Here is a 25186-nt window from a genome sequence, read left to right as displayed (position 1 = left end):
TTAGTAGATACTTTTTCTATACATCTCATCTGAGGACTCATCTTGCTCCTGAAGGACCTTTAATCTTCCCTCTAGTAGGATGGCCCTTTGTTTGAGGCTTTTATGAGCAGAACTGTATTCTCGGAGCAAACGAGCAAAGCGAGTGTTTAAGATGTCCACATTGGATTCCAGAACCTCCAGTTTTTCTTCTGGAGATTTACCTTCCATCACATTTTTCTCCTTCGTCTCATCAAGCAGGCCTTCCTTGGTCAGTATTTCTCTTCCTCTCTCTTCCAAGATCTTCTTGGCATCTGGATACTCTACTAAAGCTTCCATCAGGTCGTCCTTCGAAAGGCAGAAAAGGTCCGAGTACCCAAGGCTTCGAATACTGGCCGTCCTTCGATTTCCCATCTTACTCCCTTTGATGTTGAGGATACTAATCTCACCGAAACAACTCCCTGAAGTGAGAATAGCGTACTGAGTTATTCCATCCTCTCCGACAACAGCAAGCTTCCCCTCCTTGATGATGTACATCTCTCTACCGATGTCCCCTTTACGGCAGATGTAATCGCCGGGGCTGAAAACTTGAGGATGGAGTTTTAGGACCAACTCAACCAAGAGACCGGCTTCACAGTTCTGGAAGATCCGAACCTGGGACATAAGCATAAGGGTGTCAATCAGAGATGCTAATGAATCAGAAACTTAAAGCAGAACTTCAGGTATGGATTGCATAGTTACATTGGTCCAGCTTGGCCCAATGTAAGTATACATATTCCATACCTGTAGGATCCCTGTGGAGGCCTTAAATCTCTGTAGCAGTCACAGCCACTACAGTGATTGCCAGTGGCGTCACTAGGGGGGTGGCTTTTGGGGCTATAGCCCCGAATCTGGGGTCCATAGCCCTGAATCTCTGCAGGGGTCCCCAAGGGATGGGGAGGCTCTCTGGGGATCCTGATGTAAGGGGGGGCTCTCTGGGGACCCTAATGTAAGTGGGGCTCTCTGGGAACCCTGATGTAAGTGGGGGGCTCTCTGGGGACCCTAAAGCAAGGTGGAGGCTCTCTGGGGACTCTGATGTAAGGAGGAGGCTTTCTGGGGACCCTGATGTAAGGGCGGCTCTCTGGGGACCCTGATGTAAGTGGGGGGCTCTCTGGGGATATATACACACACATGTATATTACTGTATATACATGTGTATGCCCGCCCAAGCGTATGACTTTCTTTACTACACTGCTATGGGCTCTAGCCCCAGATCTTTTGTAGACCTAGCAACACCCCTGGTGATTGCCAATGTTCTCCAAATCTCAAGCCAAGGGAAGCGCCTACTATAATGCATAGTAACCACAGGGAGGGTGTTTGCTTGGCACAGGTACCATTCACAGTTTTCTCAATTAATGCAAGGCATTTTCTGACTGAATGAGGTGAAGATTGTGATGTTACCTCCCCACCTTGTACAGTCAGAGAACACCTTATATATGCAAGGTGCTCTGTGAATGGTGAGTGTGCAATCCCTATTGGTTACTATACAGGAGGGCTTCCGCTTGGCAAGGAACCTGGAAGGCAGCAGCGATAAACTAGTGGATGTGTATTGAGGAGTGCCTAATACAAACGTTCTTATCACTTAAAGGTCTTTTAAAAACAGCTTATTAGTTAAGAGCATCAAATACAGCCAACACGTTTCGGGGAAAAAGTGTGCTACTTCTTCAGGGCTTCAGCAATATTATTAGAATCACGATGGAATGCCTTCGGAGACCAATTTTAAGGCAGGACTAGCGTCTCCTAAGGGCACTAAAAACAGGCAAATACCTATACCAATATACTGTAGGTATCACAATCAAATATTTTCTAAAACATATAAAAGTATTTGCGGTATCCTGGAAATTTGATATGTGAAAACATATATTTGAAAATTAAAGAAATGACCCACCTTTCTCAAAGTTTCCAGATGAACATTTATGGCTATTTCTGCTCTCAGTTTGGCAGGGAGGTTCTTCAACACCTCCTTTTCATCCACTGTCTTTTCGGCTGTCCATACGTAGTCAAACCACCGGATGACTTTGGCCTCCAAATCCTTGCTTACTTTTCTAAACTGCATGTAATGCTTGATGGCATCTATTTTACCCTGGAACTCAGTCCTTGTGGCATTCATGTTTGAGATCATGGAGCCCACATTACCAACAATGGTGGCGAAGATCAGAACTCCAACCAAAAAGTCAAAAACGATGAAGACATACTCTGTGTCGGTCATGGGGGTTGGGGAATTCCCAATGGTGGTGAGAGTCAAAGTGGACCAGTACAGACAGTAGACATAGGCACGAGTTAGGTAACCATGTTCAGTATCGGTAATATTCGGGTAGACCCATGTATCTGTACCAAAACCAATGGCCTTAGATATGACATAATAAATGCAGGCATTCCAATGTATAATTAGTATAATGTACAAAACTAGGTTAACGATTCTAAAGATATTGGGGTAACTAGTCCGAGTCTCCGTCTGGTCGAAGCATTCAAACATGCGTGGAAAGTGCAGAAGTCTGTTGAAGCGCAGCTCTGGCCAATGCAGTCCAAGAGCAAAGTAACCGAGATCGGTTGGAAGGATAGAAAGTACATCCAGTTTAAACTGCAAGGTATGGATGTAGTTGTCACTTAGTATTTTTGTATCTCGGACCAACCTCCCCTGTTCCAAAAATCCTTAAATAAAAAGAGAAAAGGTTGGTAAGGTTGGAATTTTGCATGTTTACATGGTTATAATGTTCACAAGATCTGACATTTTAGGAAATACACTATATTGTCAAAAGTATTGGGACGCCTGCCTTTACACGCACATGAACTTTAAAAGCATCCCAGTCTTAGTGCGTAGGGTTCAATATTGAGTTGGTCCACCTTTTGCAGCTATAACAGCTTCAACTCTTCTGGTAAGGCTGTCCAAAAGGTTTAGGAGTGTGTCTATGGGAATGTTTAACCATTCTTCCAGAAGCGCATTTGTGAGGTCAGGCACTACTGTTGGACGAGAATTCATCCCAAAGGTGTTCTATTGGGTTGAGTTCAGGTCTCTGCGCAGGCCAGTCAAGTTCCTCATCGCCAAACTCACTCATCCTTGTCTTTATGGACCTTTGCACAGTGGCGCAGGCATGTTGGAACAGGAAGGGGTCATCCCCAAGCTGTTCCCACAAAGTTGGGAGCATGAAATTGTCCAAAATGTCTTGGTATGCTGATGCCTTAAGAGTTTCTCTTCACTGGAACTAAGGGGCTAAGCCCAACCCCTGAAAAGCAACCCCACGCCATAATCCCCCCTCCACCAAATGATGTGGACCACTGCACAAAAAAAGGTCCATAAAGACTCTTAAGCTGTCAGCATACCAAGACATTTGGAGACAATTTCATGCACCCACCTTTGTGGGAACAGTTTGGGGACGGCCCCTTCCTGTTCCAACATGACTGCGCACCAGTGCACAAAGCAAGGTCCATAAAGACATGGATGAGAGCGTTTGGGGTGGAGGAACTTGTTGACTGGCCTGCACAGAGTCCTGACCTCAACCTGATAGAACACCTTTGGGATGAATTAGAGCGGAGACTGCGAGCCAGTGCCTGACCTCAAAAATGCACTTCTGGAAGAATGGTCAAATATTTCCATAGACACACTCCTAAACCTTTGGGACAGCCTTCCCAGAGAAGTTGAAGCTGTTATGGCTGCAAAGGGTGGGCCAACTCAATATTGAACCCTACGGGCTAGGACTGGAATGCCATTGAAGTTCATGTAAAGGCAGGTGTCCCAATACTTTTGACAATCTAGTGTAAGAATTAATGCAGAAAATGTATTCTGACATAAGTACTGTATATAAGACAGTAACAACAGTTTCTAGAAACCCAACTCCAGCTGAAACTTTTTATTTCATCTTGGATAACGTGGTGAAGGAGTAAAGCCCCATCAAGTTTCTATTGCCATTTTTGTTCTCGTTAGAGAGATTTCCCGTTATTTCTGTTTATGAATGAAAGGAAATCTCTCCAAACACTAAAGATGACCACACATCTCCTCAAAGCCCAAATTCACTTTGGCAGCTTTTGCCTACTCACCTTCTCTTCATCCCTGTCCTTCGCTGACTCAGCACTCTGAAATCCAGTTCCCCTGACCAGGATCATTCCCCCAACTTCCTAGGCTGTTATGGCCTCTTTGATTAAGCCCCTATCGGGCAAAATATCGTACGACGTCGTCCCAGAACAAGAGAGCCGCTGCTGCCCGCCTGTCATTTGTCAATACGGCAGGCGGGAAGTGGTTCAACATCTGTAAACACGTAACCACTAGGACCTTGTTTGAGAACAAATGCATACGCGGACCTGAGTCAAGTGGGGGGATCTCGGAGCTCTATGTCCTCTTCAACAATCTTACAGACTAAACCTTCATACCAAACAGCATGGGAATCAGATCTAGGCGAGACTATAGAGGAGGAGGTTTGGGGGCAGTGGTCGAGCATGGTCTACAGGGGAATACTCAATACTTCCCTGGTGGAAGGGAATTACAAGGTGCTGTCCAGATGGTACCTGGTTCCGGCGAGGCTGGCGAGATCGTACCCTGGCACTTCACCCCTGTGCTTCAGAGGATGCGGGCAAGAGGGTACGATGTTCCATGTCTGGTGGTCCTGTCCTAAGGTCCAGCGCTTTTGGATCAGAATATTCACTCTGGTCTATTCAGTGACAGGACAAAATCTACCTAAGAAATCCTGAGACGGCGCTGTTTGCGGACCTGCTGGACGAGATCCATAGACATCTCCGAACTCTCATCTTCTTTATTTTCTCAGCAGCTACAGTTACAATAGCGCGAGCATGGAAAACCCCAGTGGTCCGTCTTGCGCTAGTAAAGCATAAACTTTCTTGGATCATGGTCAATGAAAAATTGACCAGCATCCTTAGAGACAGACAAGCCAGATTTGACAGGGTGTGGTCCCCCTCCAAGCTCCATAATTTCCCAGAACTGGATAGTAGGGGGCCTAGGCTGAGGGCAATGACTCCTGCTTTGATTTTCTGACCTTTATTCTTCTCCTTTTCTCTCCTCCCCCCCCCCCCCTCTTTTTTATCTTATTTTAATTATTTTTATTAAGCTTTTTTTCCCTCCTCTTTTTCCCTCTTCTTTTCTCTTTTATGTTCAATGATTTACATTATGGATGCAAATGGAGAGTCCTGGAGCCTCTCATTTCTTGATGCCAATATGAGAGCTATGTAAAATAACTCCAAGTTCCTGATCAACTTTGGTGATAAGGGCCCCGATCTTCAGCCTTACTAATGTCGCTACAGCCTCATCTAACGTTGCCGAGAAGTTCTAATTATTCAGTTCGGGCCCAAGCGGGCAGTAAACTAATTCAACTGTATTTACCGTTATAATTGGTTTTTACATTACAGCCATATGGATCAGACACTTGGTCACCTTTTGAGAGTGCATGGATCTTTCTGTACTGATATACTATTTGTACCCTAAGAAATTTTTAAACTTTTGAATAAAAACCTATTGCAAACAAACATCAGAAAACTCCCAGACATGAAGCTGCATGGACATGGAGGGGCATTTAGAGGCAAAAAAAAAGGGCAAAAGTCAAACTCCCCTAAAAGTGGTGTTTTTGACACCAAGTGTGTATGAGGCCTAAAAAGTATGGGGACGCGAAATATGTATTGAATGCCGCAAGCCTCTGTCTGAATGGGGCTGGGTATCACTGTTGGGAGATGGGGGTACTTTGGCGGGTTATTGGACTCTGCAACAGATATGACAGCCCTTTAGGGGATTAGATTTCCGGAGGGGGGCCTGGAGGAAGCTGTGATAATGAGATCTCTCAAGGGGGGGCTGGGGTTTCTCCAGGAGGCTGGGGACTTTTCAGGGACACTGTGGGCGACTGGACGATGCTTCAAGGGCTAGGGGGTACGGGGGTGGGGGTTAAGGGCAAGGTGGGATAATGTTGGGGTTAAGGAAGTAATGGAGGGCTGAAGGTTCTGCAGTAGGCTACAGGGTACTGTGTAGCACCCTCTAGTGTGCTAGAAGTTGATGTACATAGTAGTAAGTGTAGGTAAATTTAACTTGGCTGAGAACCAGGCTGAGTTGAATCTGGGTCAGGGCTGAGTGATTTAGGGAGGCTGGATGATTCAACGGACAGCATCTCTGGTGCCTCCCCCTGCTTTCTAGAACCTTGGAGAAGCTTCTAGAAGTGGTGGGCGGAGGCTAGGAGAAGCCGCTTGACATATTTATGAGGTCCTGACCAATCCCCAGCAGAAAGGGGCTGGAAGGGGGCCTATTTACCTCATAAATATGCACATGAGTAAGACCAGCAGGGGCAGTTGGGTGGAAGATGGAAATGGAATGCTGAGGAGGCTGTCGGTGGCCCTTGGGGATGCCCCTTAGTCTGGGATGGGGAGTGGGGGGTGACCTCGAGCCTGGTGCTCGGGTTCTGGAGGAACCCTCTACAACACTGGTTCTCAACCTCAGTCCTCGAGTCCCCAACAAGCCATGTTTGCAGGTTTTCCTTTATCTTGCACAGGTGCTTTAAATCAAAGTCAATGGCTGGGTAATTTGGACAGTTTTTTCACCTGAGAGAAACTCCCAAAGCATGGCCTGTTGGGGGTACTTGAGGACCGAGGTTGAGAACCACTGCTCTACAACACACGGTGGAATCCTATCCTGAAGGTACGGGGGCAAAGAGAGGATGGAGGGAGAGAGTCAGCACGTCTGGGAGATTTCCTGAGGAGTCAGCCGGGTGGGCTGGTGAGTGCTTCAGTATGGAGAGGACTGCGGAGAAGTTAGCCAAGAGGGCTAGTGAAAGGGGCAGCTGCAGCCAGGTGGATTGGCAGTGCCTGAAGAGGTGGTGCTGGGATCAGTAGCCACAGGGAGGTAAAGCTGGACACTGACTTTTTTGCTACACACTTAAAGGGGGGCCTCGGGTTCCTGCCTGTAAAGAGCTATTGCTTCTAATCTGACTGCTTTGTCTGATCCTCAAAAAAGTGTGCCAGATGGAATTCTGCAAGCAAGTTAGTGCTAGAGGAAGAGAAGGAGTGTATATAGAATGCATATAGGAGAAGTTGCCCCTGAAGTTGCTTTGAAGTCAAGTGGGCATCCCATCATTTCCTCATCCCTATCCAAGTTCTAAACCCTCCCTAGGGGGTACGCTACGTGTACAACATAGAGCAAGGTGAGAGGTTGTGGGCCTCAGGGGCATTGTGCTTCACCATGAAAGTTTGGGAGTCACTATGGGAGCTAGGAGGCACTGTGGGAGGTTAGGGGATCTTCAGCTGGCTGGAGGCCCTGTAGAGCAAAGCCATGACCCAGCATTGGACACACCTGGTGGTTGAGGACCACTGGTCCAGATAACTTGAGTATCATGGAAGTCCCTTACTGGCAGTTTTTCCTTTTTACATATACAAAGAGCAAACATTGATGGCTAACACGGTACAATACTCAACTACTGCTAGACGTAGCAGCAAAGGCTCACATGATTTTTTCTTATAAACTTATTTATTAGTAGCTGTCGAAAATCACCTGTACGGAATCGGATTACGATGTCCATGATGTATATGATGTCACAAATATATTATAGTGTGGCTTACCCTGGACTATAACTGGTTTGAAGGTCATTAAAGCAGGCCCTGCCAAAAACAAGGAACAACAATTATTTGGAGGAAAGCTATAACAGAAAAAGGCTGTACAGTGCCTTGATAAAGTATTCATACCCCTTAAAATCATCCACATTTTTACAACCAAAACCGTAAATGTATTTTATTGAGATTTTATGTGATAGACCAACACAAAGTGAAACATAGTTGTGAAGTGGAAGGAAAGTGATAAATAATTTTCCAAATTAAAGTGTAATTTAATCTCAGAATAAATACAGCTGCTCTGTGAAACCCTCAGAGGTTTGTAAGAGAACCTTAGCGAACAGGCAGCATAATAAAGGCCAAGGAACACACCAGACAGGTTAGGGATAAAGTTGTGTAGAAGTTTAAAGAGGAAGTAAACCCTGATGGGTTTTACTTCCTCTTTTGCTCACTGCAAAGCCTGCAAATTATACTAGCCCATTATGTGACACTTACCTGCAAACAAATCCATCGCTGTCCCCTGTGCAGGCTGCGTCCATCTTCGCCCTTCTTCCTTCCGGGGGCCGCGGACTACAGCTCTGTGATTGTCCGGAGATCACTCCCACGCATGCTTGCGGGAGCCGTCAGTAACGGCAAACGCTGGGGAAGAAACGGCACAGAGGTCCGTTTCTTTACAGCGCATGTGCCGATTACATCATCTGCGCACTACAAGTGAAATATCTCCTAAACAGCGCACGTTTAGTGGTCCATTTATATAAAAAAAAATAATTGGCATAGCTGTTCATCCATTGGAAACTGTTCATTTGGTGAAAAAATTGGGTTAAACTGAATGTTCTCAGGGTATATTCTCTGCAGCTCGAATGTAGGAAGGGGGGAAATACCACCATATGGCCATTGGCCACTGTTGGTCTTTATACGGTTCTGAAAAACAAAAAGCTGTACTTCACCTTTAATATTGCAGCCCAGACTTACCTCACTATTAATAGGAACCAATTATACAGCACAGGCGCAGCTATGACATAAAGCCACCGATAATACCATTTCCCTGAAGGATCAAGCACAAATCTTTCAGATAAATTTGCTCTGTAATTAAAAATAAAAACACGTATTAAAGCTCAACCAAACTGTCAGATGAAACCAGCTGAATAAATTTTAGGTGCATCAAAAAAAAAAAAATAAAAAGTTGTACAAAATCTTACAGTTGGTTCTCTTTAGAAAGTAGCCACAGTCGGAGTAAAAATGCCTCTTCCCTGCCAGCATGCTGTAGAGAAGGACCCTTGCTACTAGTGGGGAAGCAGTAGTCTCTACGCAGGGGTCCAGCACGTCCCCTGCTGAGTCAGAGACAGAGCTCTCCAATCAGCAAATCTCATGCTTCCTGCTGATTGGAGAGTTATAACTTTGTCTTAGCAGAGCTCTAGTTGAAGCATGCTTTAGAACAGGGGGGTCCAGACTGCAGCCTGCGGGTTGGATGTGGCCCTTTGCTTGTCTTTATCTGGCCCTTGGAGTTCCCTCCACTGACACCAATGATGGGGCACTATTCCTTCCACTAATACAAGGCGCTATTCCTTCCAGTGACACCAATGATGGGGCACTATTCCTCCCACTGACATCAGAAATGGGGCACATTTCCCCCCACTGATACCAATGATGGGGCACTATTCCTCCCACTGAGGCACTTTTCCTCCCACTGATACCAATGATGGGGCACTATTCCTCCCACTGAGGCACTTTTCCTCCCACTGATACCAATGGTGGGGCACTATTCCTGCCACTGACACCAATGACGGGACATTATTGCTCCTACTGATACCATTGGTGGGGCACTATTACTGACACCAATGATGGGGCACTATTCCTCCCACTGATACCAATGATGGGGCACTATTTCTCCCACTGATACCAATGATTTTTCAAGCATTTTCTACTTCCAATGGCTACATGGTGATTGTGAGCTGTCTACAAACTTTTGTTTAGAAGTAGGTATATACAGTATTTTTTTAATCTTACTGTTGGTTTGTCTTGCTTTCTACTTTAGTATCTTGATTTTCTCTCCCCTTTCCAGCATTTGCCTCTGCGGCTTGTCCTTCAGGTCCACGGAATCGGTCTAGAAAGGAATCGGGCCTTTGATCTTGATCATGTAGGCTCCGGTGGGCCCACTCCCGCAACACCACCACTAGGCGCACTATCCTAAAAAAAGTTACATGAAAAAGTCTGATCAGCCAGTAGATTCTGTAAGCAAAACCTGTAGATAAAGCAAGATGAAGACCAGATCAGGTCAACAAGTGTGTCCATGCTTCTGTGTGGCTATATACTGGTGGAGATTCTTTCTTTTTAATAGTTTTTTATGGCTTAGAGCTATTTGATATTTTTATCAAGGAAGGAAGGACAAGCAGCGCATATCTATCATTCCACAATCTTACAATATTGCACCTGAAGGGGTTTCAAAGGTACCTCAGGTACGTGACAGACCATCCAAGGGTTAATATTGCAGACCACCGAAGACCTCCCGGTACCGTGAGACAACTCAATGAACAAAAGATACAAAGAGTGAGTTCAAAAAAGTGTCTGCCTTTTATTGGGCGTGTATACAGCTTATATTTGGTTCAACTTACCAATCAAAATAGGGGAGGGGGGAGTGGTTAGTAAAGGAATATATTGATATTAACATATCAGCAATATATGGTTATACAGGCCTATGACCCCCAAAACATAAGGTTACAAAAGTGAATCCTGTACCATGGTCCATAGTAGATATGTGCGCTGTCAATAAATTAGTTTTGTTTTGTTCTGTTCCGTTTCGCATTAGAATTAATTCGTATTTCGTAATTCGTGTCTGAAATTTCGTACAAAATACGAATTTCCGTTGGGTTCGTTAACTTTTCGTAACAATTACGAATGTTCGTTATAATGAATTTATCATTATGAGGGGCTCCCACCATCCCTGTGCTGTGCTGACTTCCTGGGTTTTTAACTTTTAGGTTTGTTAACTTTTTGTAACAATTACGAATGTTTGTTAGGAATTGGGATCCGAAATTCGTAAATTAAATTTCGTATTTCAAACAAAATTCGGAAGCATAGCAATCTGTATTTCGGATCCTCCCGAATGTACGAATTTACGGAAATTCGTACGAATTTTGGATTCGTATGAAACTAATCGCATATGTCTAGTCCATAGCCCATAGAACAAGGAACAGGAAAAGACAGGCCAAACCACATATTATATATATGTAGTATAAATGCTTATGCAAGCTGTCTTCTTGTGTACTCTTGCAAAATGCAGTTACAAGCTGGAATGACAGAATAAGCTAAAAACTCAAGTCTTTAACTTAAGTTAAAGTTATATAAACTTATAATCATTCAAGATGGAGTCACTTTGGTTTGGTCATATTACTACAATCCCCTCATTAAGTCATGAAGGTGACTTACTTCTTCTCATTGTGACATACTCATCTTGGTGACCATAATAAACGTTGAGGTACATCTTATTAGCTACTAAAAGCGAATCACTTATTAAGCATGTGTAGTACATCATCTGTGTAATACATAACCAATTCTATGCAAAAAATATCAATGTGTCTTGAATAAAATAACTCAAACCCTTATGCAAAAAAAATGATCACGGTCGGACACACTGAGCGCTTGAGTTCCCATGTTAAGTCAATAGCCTATCAAGAATTAGGTCTAATGGAGCCAAGCCAGGGGTAGCTAGCCGGCATCCCTAGATCTTACTGAACCGGGTCGGGGGGGTAGGGCTTATATTGCAGCCATCACCGACAATCACGCTAGGTCTTATTTTCGGGGAAACAGGGTAGGAAATACAGTTAACACATCGCCCCCTAGTGTCAACCCCTTCCCTGTCAGTGACATTTGCACAGTAATCAGTGCATTTTTATAGCACTGATCACTGTATAAATGCCAATGGTCCCAAAAATGTGTCAAAAGTGTCCGATGTGTCCGCCATAATGTCGCAGTCCCGATAAAAATCGCAGATCGCTTTCATTACTAGTAAAAAAAAAAAAATAATAATAATAAAAATGCCATCAAGATTTTTGACACCCTAGGTGAAACCTCATTTTTCCACCCCCCGGCTCCACCCATGACTGCACCCTGTTTTCCCTGCCCATGTATACCCCACCTTTTTAATGAAGCGCCCATCAAATGTGGCCTCACCAGCGCCCATCAAATGCGGCCTCACCAGCGCCCATCAAATGCGGCCTCACCAGCGCCCATCAAATGCAGCCTCACCAGCGCCCATCAAATGCGGCCTCACCAGCGCCCATCAAATGCGGCCTCACCAGCGCCCATCAAATGCGGCCTCACCAGCGCCCATCAAATGCGGCCTCACCAGCGCCCATCAAATGTAGCCTCACCAGCACCCATCAAATGTGGCCTCACCAGCGCCCTATCAAATGCGGCCTCACCAGCGCCCATCAAATTCAGCCTCACCAGCTCCCTATCAAATGCAGCCCACCAGCGCCCATCAAATGCAGCCTCACCAGCGCCCATCAAATGTTGCCTCACCAGCGCCCATCAAATGCAGCCTCACCAGCGCCCATCAAATGCAGCCTCACCAGCGCCCATCAAATGCGGCCTCACCAGCGCCCATCAAATGCGGCCTCACCAGCACCCATCAAATACTGCTTCACCAGCGCCCATCAAATGCGGCCTCACCAGCGCCCATCAAATGCGGCCTCACCAGCACCCATCAAATACTGCTTCACCAGCGCCCTATCAAATGCAGCCTCACCAGTGCCCATCAAATGTGGCCTCACCCTTGCGGCACATGTGAATATTTGTGAATATATGCCCTGTAATATTCCTGAATATTTAATTGTGATGTTACAATATGTATCTGACCTTCTGTGGCTATATGTACCCGATTGACTTGTAAAATGTGTTTTATATTAATAAAGTTGTTTTTTCCAAGTAAAAAAAAAATGTGGCCTCACCAGTGCCCATCAAATGTAGCCTCACCAGCGCCCATCAAATGCAGCCTCACCAGCGCCCATCAAAGAATGTTTGCTTGCTTCCATTCATTCGGGAGTCAGGACACAGACACAATCCTCCGCCACCTCTGACACTATGTGCGAACGGAGCGGCGGCTGCCTACTGATGCTTAGACTTAGTTGCTTGCTGCAGAGAGAAGAGAGTAGAAACACCAGTGGCCGGGTGCCCTAGGCAGCAGGGTGCCTTAGGCGGCTGCCTAGTTTGCCTAGTGGTAGCACCAGCCCTGGCTGCTTGTCCTTCCTTCCTTGATACTATTATTGGGGATTTCACTGATATTCTAGCAGCAGCATTCCTGTCTAATCCCTCAATCTTCCATCACTATCTCTGGCGCTGAATCTCCTTTGTTTTTTTTGTTTTGTTTTTTTTTAATTTGACATTTGTATCCATTTTTGCACTTTAAGGGCTCATTTGCATAAACAGTATAGTTTCTGCTTCTGTGAAAAGTAACCCACCAACACCATTGACAGGTTGTTTTTAAGATAATATGACATCTCCTGAAAACCTTTTTTTAACCAGTCAAAGCCCACCGCAACACGCATAGTTGCGCACCATAGTTGGGGTCCGGTCCAGTTCACTTCAATGAGTGGTGTTTGGTGGTGATATTGCCCACCAAACGCAGCAAAATATAAAACACCATGACCGCGGCAGAGTTGTTTAATATATATGGAGGAAAAATGTTTTCTTTAATGTTCGTTAAAGTGGACCTAGTATTAAAAAAAAAAAAAAAACAGATGAGAAGAAAATAAATATACCTCCTTTACACTCAGAGCTGGGGCAATTGGAAAGGAGGGGGTGGGGCAGTAGGGGGCGCCTGTCGTTTAAGGTGGGGGAACCCTACAGAGTGCTGGATCTTTTGAGATTTGGGGTCCTTAGCATTCTCATTAGGGGGCGGGCCTGTGACATCACCCTTGCCTAGGCACCATGGGTGGGAAGTGTGGTCTAGGCTGACAACAGAGAGCTATAAGGCAATGCAGTGCGAGGCTGACTGTATTTCCGCAGCAGTGCATGCAAGGGTGACAATGCTAACCCTGCCGGGAAGTGACGAGGACACATTTCTGGCAAGGTCAAAAAATTCTGTACGGAGCCTAGCGGAGCAGACATGCATTGTTAGAGCTCCACACCGCTGAGGAGAGAAGAGAAGGACAAAGCGGAGCCTGCAGGCTCAAAAGGTATCCATTTGAACCTTTTTGCCCCTGGGAACAAACTGTGAAAGTTTGGGCAGGAAATATGGTACTAGGAGGAAACCGTGGCAGAAATAAAAATCACCTCACAAAGAGCTCACAGGCACTCACTGCAGCTGAAGCAGCTCCAGTCACCTCACAAGATACAGCATCAGGGCGCTCTCACAGACAGAAAATGTCACAGCAAGACTCTCCATTTGAGTCAGATACAGAACAAATCCTCTCACAAACATCTCCACAAGCCTCCTCAGTATCCCCAGTAATATTATTACAATTTGAAAAGATGCTTCATAAGGCTTTAAAACAAACCTCAGACCAAATAACAAAAAGCCTAACCAAAGAAATAAGAGAGCTGGGAAACCGCACCGCAGCCTTAGAAATAAAAATGGATGAAATTGAAATTACAACCCAAGAAAATATAACAGAATTGGAACAATTAAAAAAAGAGAATTTAATACTTCAAACTAAGCTCGAAGATTACGAAAATAGAGCCAGACGTTCAAACTTGCGCATAAGGGGAATACCTGAAACTGTGACAGACCTGCAATCTACTATTACTGCTCTATTACAAGAACTAAAGCCAGATATCCCTATTGAACGTTTAGAACTGGACAGAGTACACAGAGCCCTCACAGCCAAAAAGAAAGATGGACCCCCACGTGATATAATCACAAAATTTCATTATTACAGAACGAAAGAACAAATACTAATTGCTGCAAGAGAAAAAAAGGAACTTAATTTTCAAGGACACAATTATCAAATTTTTGCTGACCTATCCCAACTTACTATTACTAAAAGATGATCCATGAAACCCCAACTAATGGAACTGCAACGCCACAACATTATGTATCAATGGGGCTTCCCCTTTTCAGTCAGATTTAACTAACAAGGTACAATTTACAGAAGCAGATCAGCAGATGAACTACAGCAAACCCTTTTAAAATTAAATCTGACAGAACCCACAAGCAGCAACACTCCCACACGCAGAAGAATGGCGTCATCTTCACCTTCAGGCAGCACCCAGAAAATTTCAGAACAAAATGGGAATCATCATTCTCACAAAAGAGGCCGTTATGCCACATCATCCATGGACCAAGAAGATTCAATGGACTGACATCCTAATTCCTGATATCTCTTCATTTATTATACTAAGAGATGGTTCTCTATAAAAAACCTATATTTATAACTGAATGTAACTGCATTCTGATAGTCACACACTGTGTGGGATCATGTTACATTCCAGTTATATTTCTTATTACTTCTGATTCATATAGCCTTAGAATATATAAGTGAAATAAGGAAATTCTTGTTCAGTTATATATTATCAGGTAATAACAATAGATTTATTACTTTTTAGGACAAATATGTTCAATAATCCAGAAGTAATGGAAGCTTTTTCTTTCTTTTCTTAAAACAAATATATTATTACCTAACTAGTTCCTAGAATTATGTTTTTGTTTATTCTAATCTGAAGCAATACAACCTCAATTTTATGAGTTAACATATCTAAACAGTTACATATGAATAAAATATGTAATTGTTTACTCTAAAAGGGTTAAAATCCCAAAATAATTCAAACTATCTTCATCAATACCAAAGTTATTAACAGTACCTTTCTAACTGAATTATTTAGCCTAGGGCAAGACTAACCATATACAACCACCCTGGAATAAATAATTTCAACAAAAACTATATTCTGCACTCCAATTAATGAAACATCATTTTGATGTCTTTTTGACATAGTACTTCTCTCCTGTAAGCGGAAGATCCCTGTACCCCCATTAGCCCTCCTCATTCTCCCAACCATATTCCCCTGAGAGAGATATTTATTCTCTTTCACGGGTAAATTGTGATTACTTGCAAAAAATTATTTATACAATGTATCATCTAATCTCATATGTTTTTTGTTTACTCTTTACTCCAGAATTCACTGGTTTCTTTTCTATCTATTCATCTCTTCAGTCCACACAGGTTGATCTGCGCAGTCAGCTCTGCATAACAAAAAGTAAGTCAAAACTATTTGATCTATTGCCATGGCACCACTGAATATACTTTCCCTGAATGTTCAGGGAATAAATGTCCCTCAAAAAAGGACCAAAGCCTTCCGTACTTTCCATAACAAGAAGGCTCACATAGTATGCCTCCAAGAAACACACTTCACCAAAGATTCTACTCCAAAATATATTTCTCCTTTTTATCAACAAATTTACACGGCTTCTGCCTGTACCAAGCAAAGGGGAACTCTAATTGCATTTCACCGATCCACACCATTCACCTTATCATCAGAAATTAAAGACCCAGAAGGTAGATACCTGATACTCATGGGTTATATAATGGATACAGCAATCACGGTGATTTCCTACTACGCTCCTAACAAACAACCTACACCATTCCTCTCACATATATTACAAGTGATTAATACACACAAAATAGGAACAGTGATAATGTGTGGGGATTCGAACCAGGTCCTGCTCCCATTTCTAGATAAATCACCTTTTACACCATCCAAAATAACCTCTAGATTACCTTTTTCTCAACTTCTTTCCAAATACAATCTGGTAGATTCGTGGAGAGAAAGTAACCCAATGAAAAAGAAATTCACTTATTTCTCGCACCCTCATCAAACCTTCACCAGAATAGATCATATTTTTCTAACAATAGGAATGATACCAGAAATTATTGCATCAGATATAATTCCGATTCCGTGGTCTGACCATAATGCAGTATACACTACTATAGCCTCAGCCATACCAAAAGCGCATGACCCAACGTGGTACTTACCAGACATAATGCTCAAACACCCACTACATCAGATGGCCATTGAACAAGCTTTAAAGGAATACATATCAATTAATAATACAACAGACATCTCCCCAATAACACTGTGGGAAGCTCATAAGCCTGTCTTGCGTGGTACAATACAAAGACAAATGGCACTATTTAAACGGGAAAGCAAAAATCTAGCAAAAAAAACAGAACTCAATTTTAATGCAGCCTACATATCATTTCAAGATAATCCATCTCAGAGTACAAAATCTCATCTGGAAAAATCTAGATTGGAATACAATCTATTTCTCACTGAGTCAGTTGATAAATCCCTCAAACGCTCCAAACACAATTTCTACATGAATACAAACAAACCAGGTACATATTTGGCTCGGGCATTAAATTCAACTAACAAATCTTTCAAACCAATACGTTTGAAATTATCAAAAAATGTTTACACTTGTAATCCAGTTAAAATAGTCCATAAATTTCACTCACATCTCGCAACTTTATACAAGACAAACAATGAATTTAATCCTACAGAAGCTGAATCCTTCTTCTCAAAAATAACCTTACCTGAGTTATCTCAGAATCAAAAAAGCAGTTTGGATGAGCCTATAACTATAGATGAAGTTGCTAACGCCATAAAAGACCTAAAACTTAACAAAAGACCAGGCCCAGCCAGACAGCTACTCGGCTTTATACTATAAAACATTCTCAGAAATACTCTCTCCCATTCTCACTGAAACTTTTAACAAACTTCTAGATGGACATTCTTTTCGGCAAGAAACACTAATGGCAATTGTTTGTATGATCCCAAAACCCCTTTCTGATGATACTTCCTGTGTGAATTATCGGCCTATCTCTCTGTTAAACCTTGATATTAAATTATTAGCAAAAATAAAAGCAAAACGCCTCAATAGCATTATAGGAAAATTAATACATAGAGATCAAGTAGGCTTCATGCCAAATAGACAGGCAGGCGATAATATACGCAGGGCAGTGTTATTGGCACATATTGCTAAAAAACGGAAAATCCCTTTATGTTTTCTATCTCTCGATATTAAGAGGGCATTTGACACAGTATCCTGGCAATATATGCAATATTCATTACAAAAATGGGGTTTTGGACCCCACTTTTTGACATGGATCAAAGCATTATATAATAAACCCAAAGCTTATATAAAATATGCTGGATACAAATCTGAAGCCTTTAATATCGAAAGAGGTACCCGACAGGGTTGCCCATGATCTCCCTTATTATTTGCCCTTATACTCGAACCCATGGCCCAATACATCAGAACAAACCAAACTATAACTGGCATTGAAGTAGGAGGTATTACACACAAATTATGTATATTTGCAGACGATATATTACTTTTTCTATCATCACCACAGGTCTCTGGTCCTAACTTAATACCAGCTCTTGATGGATTTGCAGCCCTATCCGGCCTTATGATTAATCCTAAGAAATGCCTAGTGCTTAATATTTCACTCACAAACATGGAATTGATCCCGGCTAGGGCTGCACTCCCATTCACATGGGCAGAAAAATCAATCCCATATCTTGGAATTCATTTAACAGCATCTCATTCTGACTTATTCTCAACCAATTATCCTCCTGTATTAAGACAGATCACAAATCTAATAAAACAATGGTCGCAACTTCCTTTATCCTGGATAGGGAAGATTAATGCAATCAAAATGACTATTCTACCCAAATTGCTTTATCTATTCAGAGTCCTCCCTATTCCAATTCCTTCCTATTTTTTTGAGAATAGTACAAAAAAGAGCAACTTCGTTTATATGGGGCTCTTCTAAACCACGTATACCTATACACACACTACATCTTCCCAAAAATAAAGGAGGCCTGGGATACCCTAATTTTACTAACTACTACAGAGCAGCACATTTGCCCAGTCTGTCCAAATACCATGCAAAACAGGAAATCCCATTATGGGTATTTATAGAGGCTTCAGAAAATGACCCTGTATTAATATCAAATTTATTATGGCTTGATCCTAAAGACCGCTTTAAAATTCATAATCCCATAACTAAACACTTCTTATCTCTCTGGGATAAACTAAAAACCAAATATCATTTACAATCTCCACACAATCCTCTCCTTTCTTTTATCAGAAATCCGGCCTTTTATCCGGCATGGATCTACCCAAATTCTTTTAAAGCTTGGACAACATCAGGCATTCAGACACTAAATGACTTCATACCATCTAAATCATTCCTTTCATTCCCATCGCTTAGAGAAAAATATGATCTACCAAACTCTGAGATATTTAGATATCTCCAAATCAAAAATTTCTATACACCATTCCTAAAGGGGGATACACCATTATCCCAATTATCCATTTTTGAATCAATCTGTACAAAAGATCCATTTGCTAAAGGTACAATTTCATCACTTTATAATCAATTATATGGAGTAGCAAATCTTAATAGACCCTCTTACGTTCAGAGGTGGGAGGAGGACCTGGGACGAACTTTAGAAGACACGGACTGGTCTAACATATGGCTCACATCTAAGTCATCTTCACCCAACATCTTAGCACTGGAGACAAATTATAAAGTCCTAACTCGCTGGTACCTTGTACCCGCTAGAGTGGCAAAATATTCACCTAATACCTCAGCTCTTTGTTTTCGAGGATGCCCAGAAATAGGCACATATTTACACATATGGTGGACGTGCCCAGTAATCCAAACCTTCTGGAAGGAAGTCTTCGTGATTGCATCTAAAATATTTTAAAAAATAATACAACCAGATCCATATTTAACTTTACTTAATCTAAAACCGGAATGGTTAACACTCTCTCAATTCAAACTTATGATCCAACTAATAACGGCTGCAAAACAAACAGTGGCCAAGGCATGGAAATCTCCTACATTGGTACTAGCAGAAACAATTCACAGAATGAATAATACAATGTCCCATGCTAAGATGGTAGCCATCGATCAAAATCAAATTCAAAAATTTGAAAAACTTTGGCATCCTTGGATAAAACAACAGTTCCTGTCAAACTTCAATGACTCTGTCCTGTTGCCATGGTAACAGATTAAATGACTTACAGAGACACCCATTCTAAGGCTTCAAAGAGAACTAAAAAGAATAATAAACTGACGAGCGGGACAACCTTGTGGACCATACCTCTACCTTTCAACCCTTTTTCTTCTTTCTCTTTCCTTTTCTCCACCTTATGATTAAAGCTCATTATCAGAATTTATTTGACCTATATACACTCTACTTGTAAACAATATGTATAGTAGGTATAAATCATTTAAATACCTACAAAAGTAACTAAGGAAATGATATATATCTTTAATTTAGGTTTACGTGAACCCAATGTTTAATATTTGAAATTTCATGATATTTACCTATATAAATCCTACTGTAAAACAATGAGCTTACTTTATAGATCCTTGTAAACTTACTTTATGTATCTTTATAACATTGTATACTCAATAAACTTCTTTTGACAAGGAAAAAATTCTGTACTTGCTGAAAAAGTCCTTCGCCTGAAAAAAATAAACCTAATGCAGCCAACAGATCTGAGGACTGGTAACTGGCAGTATAATACATTTATGAATTATTATTACCTGCATGTTCTTGAGATTAGCTACACTTTAAGTGAGATTTTTTATGGGTTTCTTTTGGCCCACCTCACCATAACATACCTGGTTGTCTCTGTGTAGTGAAGTATATGTAGCAGCACATCAAAGTAGACCAACTAGCCACACCCCCAACACATTTTGCCCCGCCCCCAGGAACTTAATCATGGTTGTCTCGTTACTGCTGTATTAGAAAACTCGGCAATCCACAGAGTACTGTATATAATGTATATTATCATTCATATTTCCTACCTGGACAGAGCGCCTCTCCCTCTAAAAGATGCCTGTGACACCCCATCACCATTATCTTGGGAAATAACCCTTTGTAGCTCAGAAGAGGTGTCATCACAGACGGATATAGCCCTGAAGGACATGAAACATACAACAGCAGATTTAGTAAAGCTTTTGCCATATCATTATCAGCAGACAAATACTTTAATAACTTCATAACTAAATTAAGTTATTAAAATAGCTAGTTAGTGAAACTTTTTTTTTCCAGTTTGTGAGTTAAAAAATAAATAAATAAAAAAGATTAAATATTAATGGTAAGAAAAAGCAATTCAGGAAATGTGAAAAAAAATTACAAAAAAAATGTAAAAAAAAAAAAGAAATGTAAAAAAAAAAAAAGAAAAAAAAATTGTAAAAAAAAAAAAGAAAGTAAAAAAAAAACGTAAAAAAAAAAAAAAGGTTAAAACAAGTAAATATGATATACCTTCCTATCTTTTTACCAATGTTAACGGCATAAGGATTAAAAATAGTCAGTGTTGATTGAGAGAGTGAAGTTAAGAAAACCTTTTTTTTGGGGTTTTTTCTTTACAGCAGCTGCTGCATTTACTGAGCAACTCACGTAATTTTGACAGCTGGGAATTGCTGACAAAAGAAAGGGGTCAAGCAGCGGCAGGAGAGATGGACAGGGTGTACAACACACTTTCTATGTACAGTGGGGAAAATATATATATTTTTTTTTTAGAGGAATTTTTATTTTTTTCCATTTTTATTTTTCTCCTGCTATCAATGGCCAACACGGTACAACACTTCATCCATGTCTTTGGTGATCTCTAATCGCTTTATGAACTGTTTCTTACTTGATGAAGATCAGCCATGGAGTATATCTGAGGTGTGCTTCTTCCCCAAATGTCCAGCAACATTCATATAGAAGACATTTCCCGCACTCAAGGCACTAATACACCTCAAGGGTTGTGGGGGACCTCTGATGTACAGGGGGACAGGACTTCAGTGAGGAACATTTCCCTCAGTCAGACCAGGAAAGTTCATTCTCCTCCAATCAGCATAGGAAAGTGGATCTACCATCGGTGCAATCTCTTATGTTTCCTAAGGTTGTACTTAGTCATAAAACATTTATCACATTTAGAACAGGGAAACAGACTCCTCACTGTGTGCAATCTCTGATGGGTAAGATGTGACTTCTTTATAAAACCTTTCCCGTACCGAGGACAGGAATATGGCCTCTTCCCCATGTGCAATCTCTGATGTATCTGAAGATATGACTTCTTTTATGTCAATCAAGAGTGTTTTTCAAACTAAAACGTTTCCCGCACTCAGGACAGGAATATGGCTTCTCACCTGTGTGAGATCTTTTATGAATATTAAGAGTGGATTTATAACAGGAACTCTTCCCGCACTCAGTACAGAAAAGCCTCTTCTATGTTGGAAGGGTGACAACGTCACTCACAGTCTGAAGTTCCTCAGGGTAAGAGGAATACGATGGTCCGGCACTGTCCGTCACAGTCTGAGGTTCCTCAGGATAAGAGGAATACGATGGTCCAGCACCGTACCTCACAGTCTGGGGTTCCTCAGGATAAGAGGAATACGATGGTCTGGCACCATTCCTTCACAGTCTGAGGTTCCTCAGGATAAAAGGAATACGATGGTCCGGTACCATCCTTCACAGTCTGAGGTTCCTCAGGATAAGAGGAATACGATGGTCTGGCACCATCCCTCACAGTCTGAGGTTCCTCAGGATAAGAGGAATACGATGGTCCAGTACCGTCCCACACAGTCTGAGGTTCCTCAGGATAAGAGGAATACGATGGTCCGGCACCGTCCGTCACAGTCTGAGGTTCCTCAGGATAAGAGGAATACGATGGTTCAGCACCGTACCTCACAGTCTGGGGTTCCTCGGGATAAGAGGAATACGATGGTCTGGCACCATCCCTCACAGTCTGAGGTTCCTCAGGATAAGAGGAATACGATGGTCCGGTACCGTCCTTCACAGTCTGAGGTTCCTCAGGATAAGAGGAATACGATGGCCCGGCACCATCCCTCACACTCTGAGGTTCCTCAGGATAAGAGGAATACGATGGTCCGGCACCGTCCCACACAGTTTGAGGTTCCTCAGGTTAAGAGGAATAAGATGGTCCGGCACCGTCCCTCACAGTCTGAGGTTCCTCAGGATAAGAGGAATACGATAGTCCATCTACACAGTGTAGCAGTGTAGTGCCAGATTTGCATTTGAGGTATCCGGGTTTTCTCCTGGACTATACTCTGTGATGTCCTCATCTTCTACTTTACAGTCTGGAGACAAAGTGAGATAATCCTCTGAGGTTTTCCTCATCTCCCGTCCATGTACTGTGCTGATCTCTGTAGGAGTGTCCTCCTCTATAAATGTCCCCGTTATTCCGTCCGCTTCCATAGACTGCTGATCATCCCTCACATACATCTCTTCTTCTTCTGCTTTAACCTCAAATTCTATATCGATTTGATCTCCACTTTTGTAACTGTGAGGTATAGTGTGACCTTCCTGTGTGGAGTCCTGGGAATACAGAGGACGGGACATCTCTCTGGTGGGTTTCTATAGCTGGAGGACTCATCATCCTCTTCTTTCATCTCTTCTTTAACCTCAACTTTAGAATCTCTCAGGTTTCCACTCTGATGATGATGAGAGATGGTGTGACTTTCCTGTGTGGAATCCCAGGAATACAGAGGATGGGGAAATCTCTCTGGTGGGTTCCAGTTACAAGGTGGCTCCATCATATCCTTGTGTCTTTCTGAAAGTTCCCCCTTCGCGCCATACTCCTCATCCTCCTCTCTATACTCTTCTTTAACATCAATATTATCATCCCAGAGGATTCCACTCTCATGATGGTGGGGGATGGTATAACTTTCCTGTGTGGAATCCCAGGAATACAGAGAATGGGGACATCTCTCTGGTGGGTTCCCATTACTGGATCCATCCGATGATGTGAGGGGCGGCTGATTGTCCATCATGATGTCCTTCCCAGCACCGCTCACCTATCCCATCAGCAGCTCGATGATCTCTCTGGTGACTTATAGAATCTTCTTTTTATTTTACTTTTCTATCAGGGAGGGGGGTGGAGGCAATGTGATGGTCATATGATCTCCAGACTTCACAGGAGCAACTCTCCTCTGCTGCCACTTCCAGCAATGTCTCCTCTCTCACAGTGGGGAAAATAATTATTTGATCCCCTGCAGATTTTGTATGTTTCCCCACTTACAAAGAAATGAAGGGCCTATAATTTTTATCATAGGTGTATTTTATATGATAGAGACAGAATATCAAACTCCAGAAAAATAAACATTATACAAATGTTATAAGTTGAGTTGTAGCTCGGTGAGTAAAATAAGTATTTAATCCCCAAGCAAAACATGACTTAGTACTTGGTGGAGAAACCCTTGTTGAAGGAGGTTCTCACCCAAGATTTGATGGTACATGTCCATTTGATGTGGTGAAATTGTCCTGTCCCCTTAGCAGAAAAACACCCCCAAAACATAATGTTTCCACCTCCATGTTTGACGGTGGGGATGGTGTTCTTGGGGTCATAGGCAATATTCCTCCTCCTCCAAACATGGCGAGCTGATGCCAAAGAGCTCGATTTTGGTCTCATCTGACCACAACACTTTCACCCAGTTCTTGTTGCTGCTCATTTGTCCTATATGGTTGTGAAGAATGTCTCTGGTTTTTGTAACCCTATAATCTGCCCTTTTTCATCTTTTATAGTAAAGACAAAATCATGACTACATACACTCTTACTTAATACCCCTGACAAAGGTGCTTAAACCAGAAACGCGTCGGTTACCGGGGATCATTATATACCAGAGAGTAACAATCTTTTTTGTCATATATACCATGTAACTCATTGTTTTCTGCTTTTGTTTTATTTATGATGTTTTGTATACTTGTTTGAAGTATTTTTCATGTCCTTTTAATATCGGTCATCTTCATGATCGAATGTTTTTATGTACATTTAATAAAATATACTTTTTTGACAATACACATGTGTCTGTTGCCTACAAAGTCCCAATGAAGGGGGATTTATTTTTCTTAATCTAATAACAACAGTGGGGATACACTGATTCACTCTGTGTCAGAATAATTCTACTTATGTAATAATAAAGAACAATAAGATAGAATAAAGAAAGAATAATAAGGTTTAATTAGATATCAAATTATTGACATCTGTCCTTTGTGGGCTACTCACCTACTGCGGCAGTTGTCTGTGGGTTCCTCATCATTTTCAATTGCTGTTTTAGTTGGGGACGAGTTTTTTTGAAGATTTGTCTGGGCAGTCATCCTCCATGGGAGCGTTCAGAGAACATCAGTACAGGGGAAGAACATCAGTACAGAGGGAGAACATCAGTACAGGAGGAGAACGTCAGTACAGGGAACCGCCTCCTGCTGGGAGAAGAAAGATGTTAGTTTAAATAGTAAAATGTTTCTTTAACCATTTATAAAAACCCAACAACGTGTGTAGGCGTTCCTATTCTCAGCCAATAACTGCAAAAAAATTAATTTCCTTTCTTGCTGGCAATGATTTTTTTTTTTGCTGTAATATTCATAATACAACACTAAAGGAAAAGTGTACAGTAAAACCTTGGATTGCTAACATTATTGGTTCCAGAAACATGCTTGTAATCCAAAGCACTTGTATATCAAAGCAAATTTCCCCATGAGAAATAATGGAAACTCAAATGATTCGTTCCACAACCATTTATTCATAGGTCCTCTATATAAAAAAATTATAGCAATGTGATAGGTTGTGTAACCATAAAATGTCCATCCACAAATGGAAGCCTCCACAAGGAGA

General features: G+C 42.0%; 1 protein-coding gene across 1 annotated transcript; it reads right to left on the bottom strand.

The window, feature by feature from the left end:
* LOC141106671 (cyclic nucleotide-gated channel alpha-2-like) lies at positions 1 to 24672 on the bottom strand. Its single transcript, XM_073597610.1, is given in 7 exon segments — positions 1 to 630; positions 1904 to 2667; positions 7490 to 7596; positions 8518 to 8628; positions 9553 to 9732; positions 20373 to 20483; positions 24581 to 24672. Coding segments are annotated over 7 exon segments (1995 nt in total).
* Between the last annotated feature and the right edge of the window lie 514 nt (positions 24673 to 25186).

This window comes from Aquarana catesbeiana, linkage group LG08 (genome assembly GCF_042186555.1).
Source record: "Aquarana catesbeiana isolate 2022-GZ linkage group LG08, ASM4218655v1, whole genome shotgun sequence".
Lineage (NCBI taxonomy): Eukaryota > Metazoa > Chordata > Amphibia > Anura > Ranidae > Aquarana > Aquarana catesbeiana.
The sequence above is the reverse complement of the archived record's forward strand: the minus strand, read 5'-3'. Positions and strand labels throughout refer to the sequence as shown.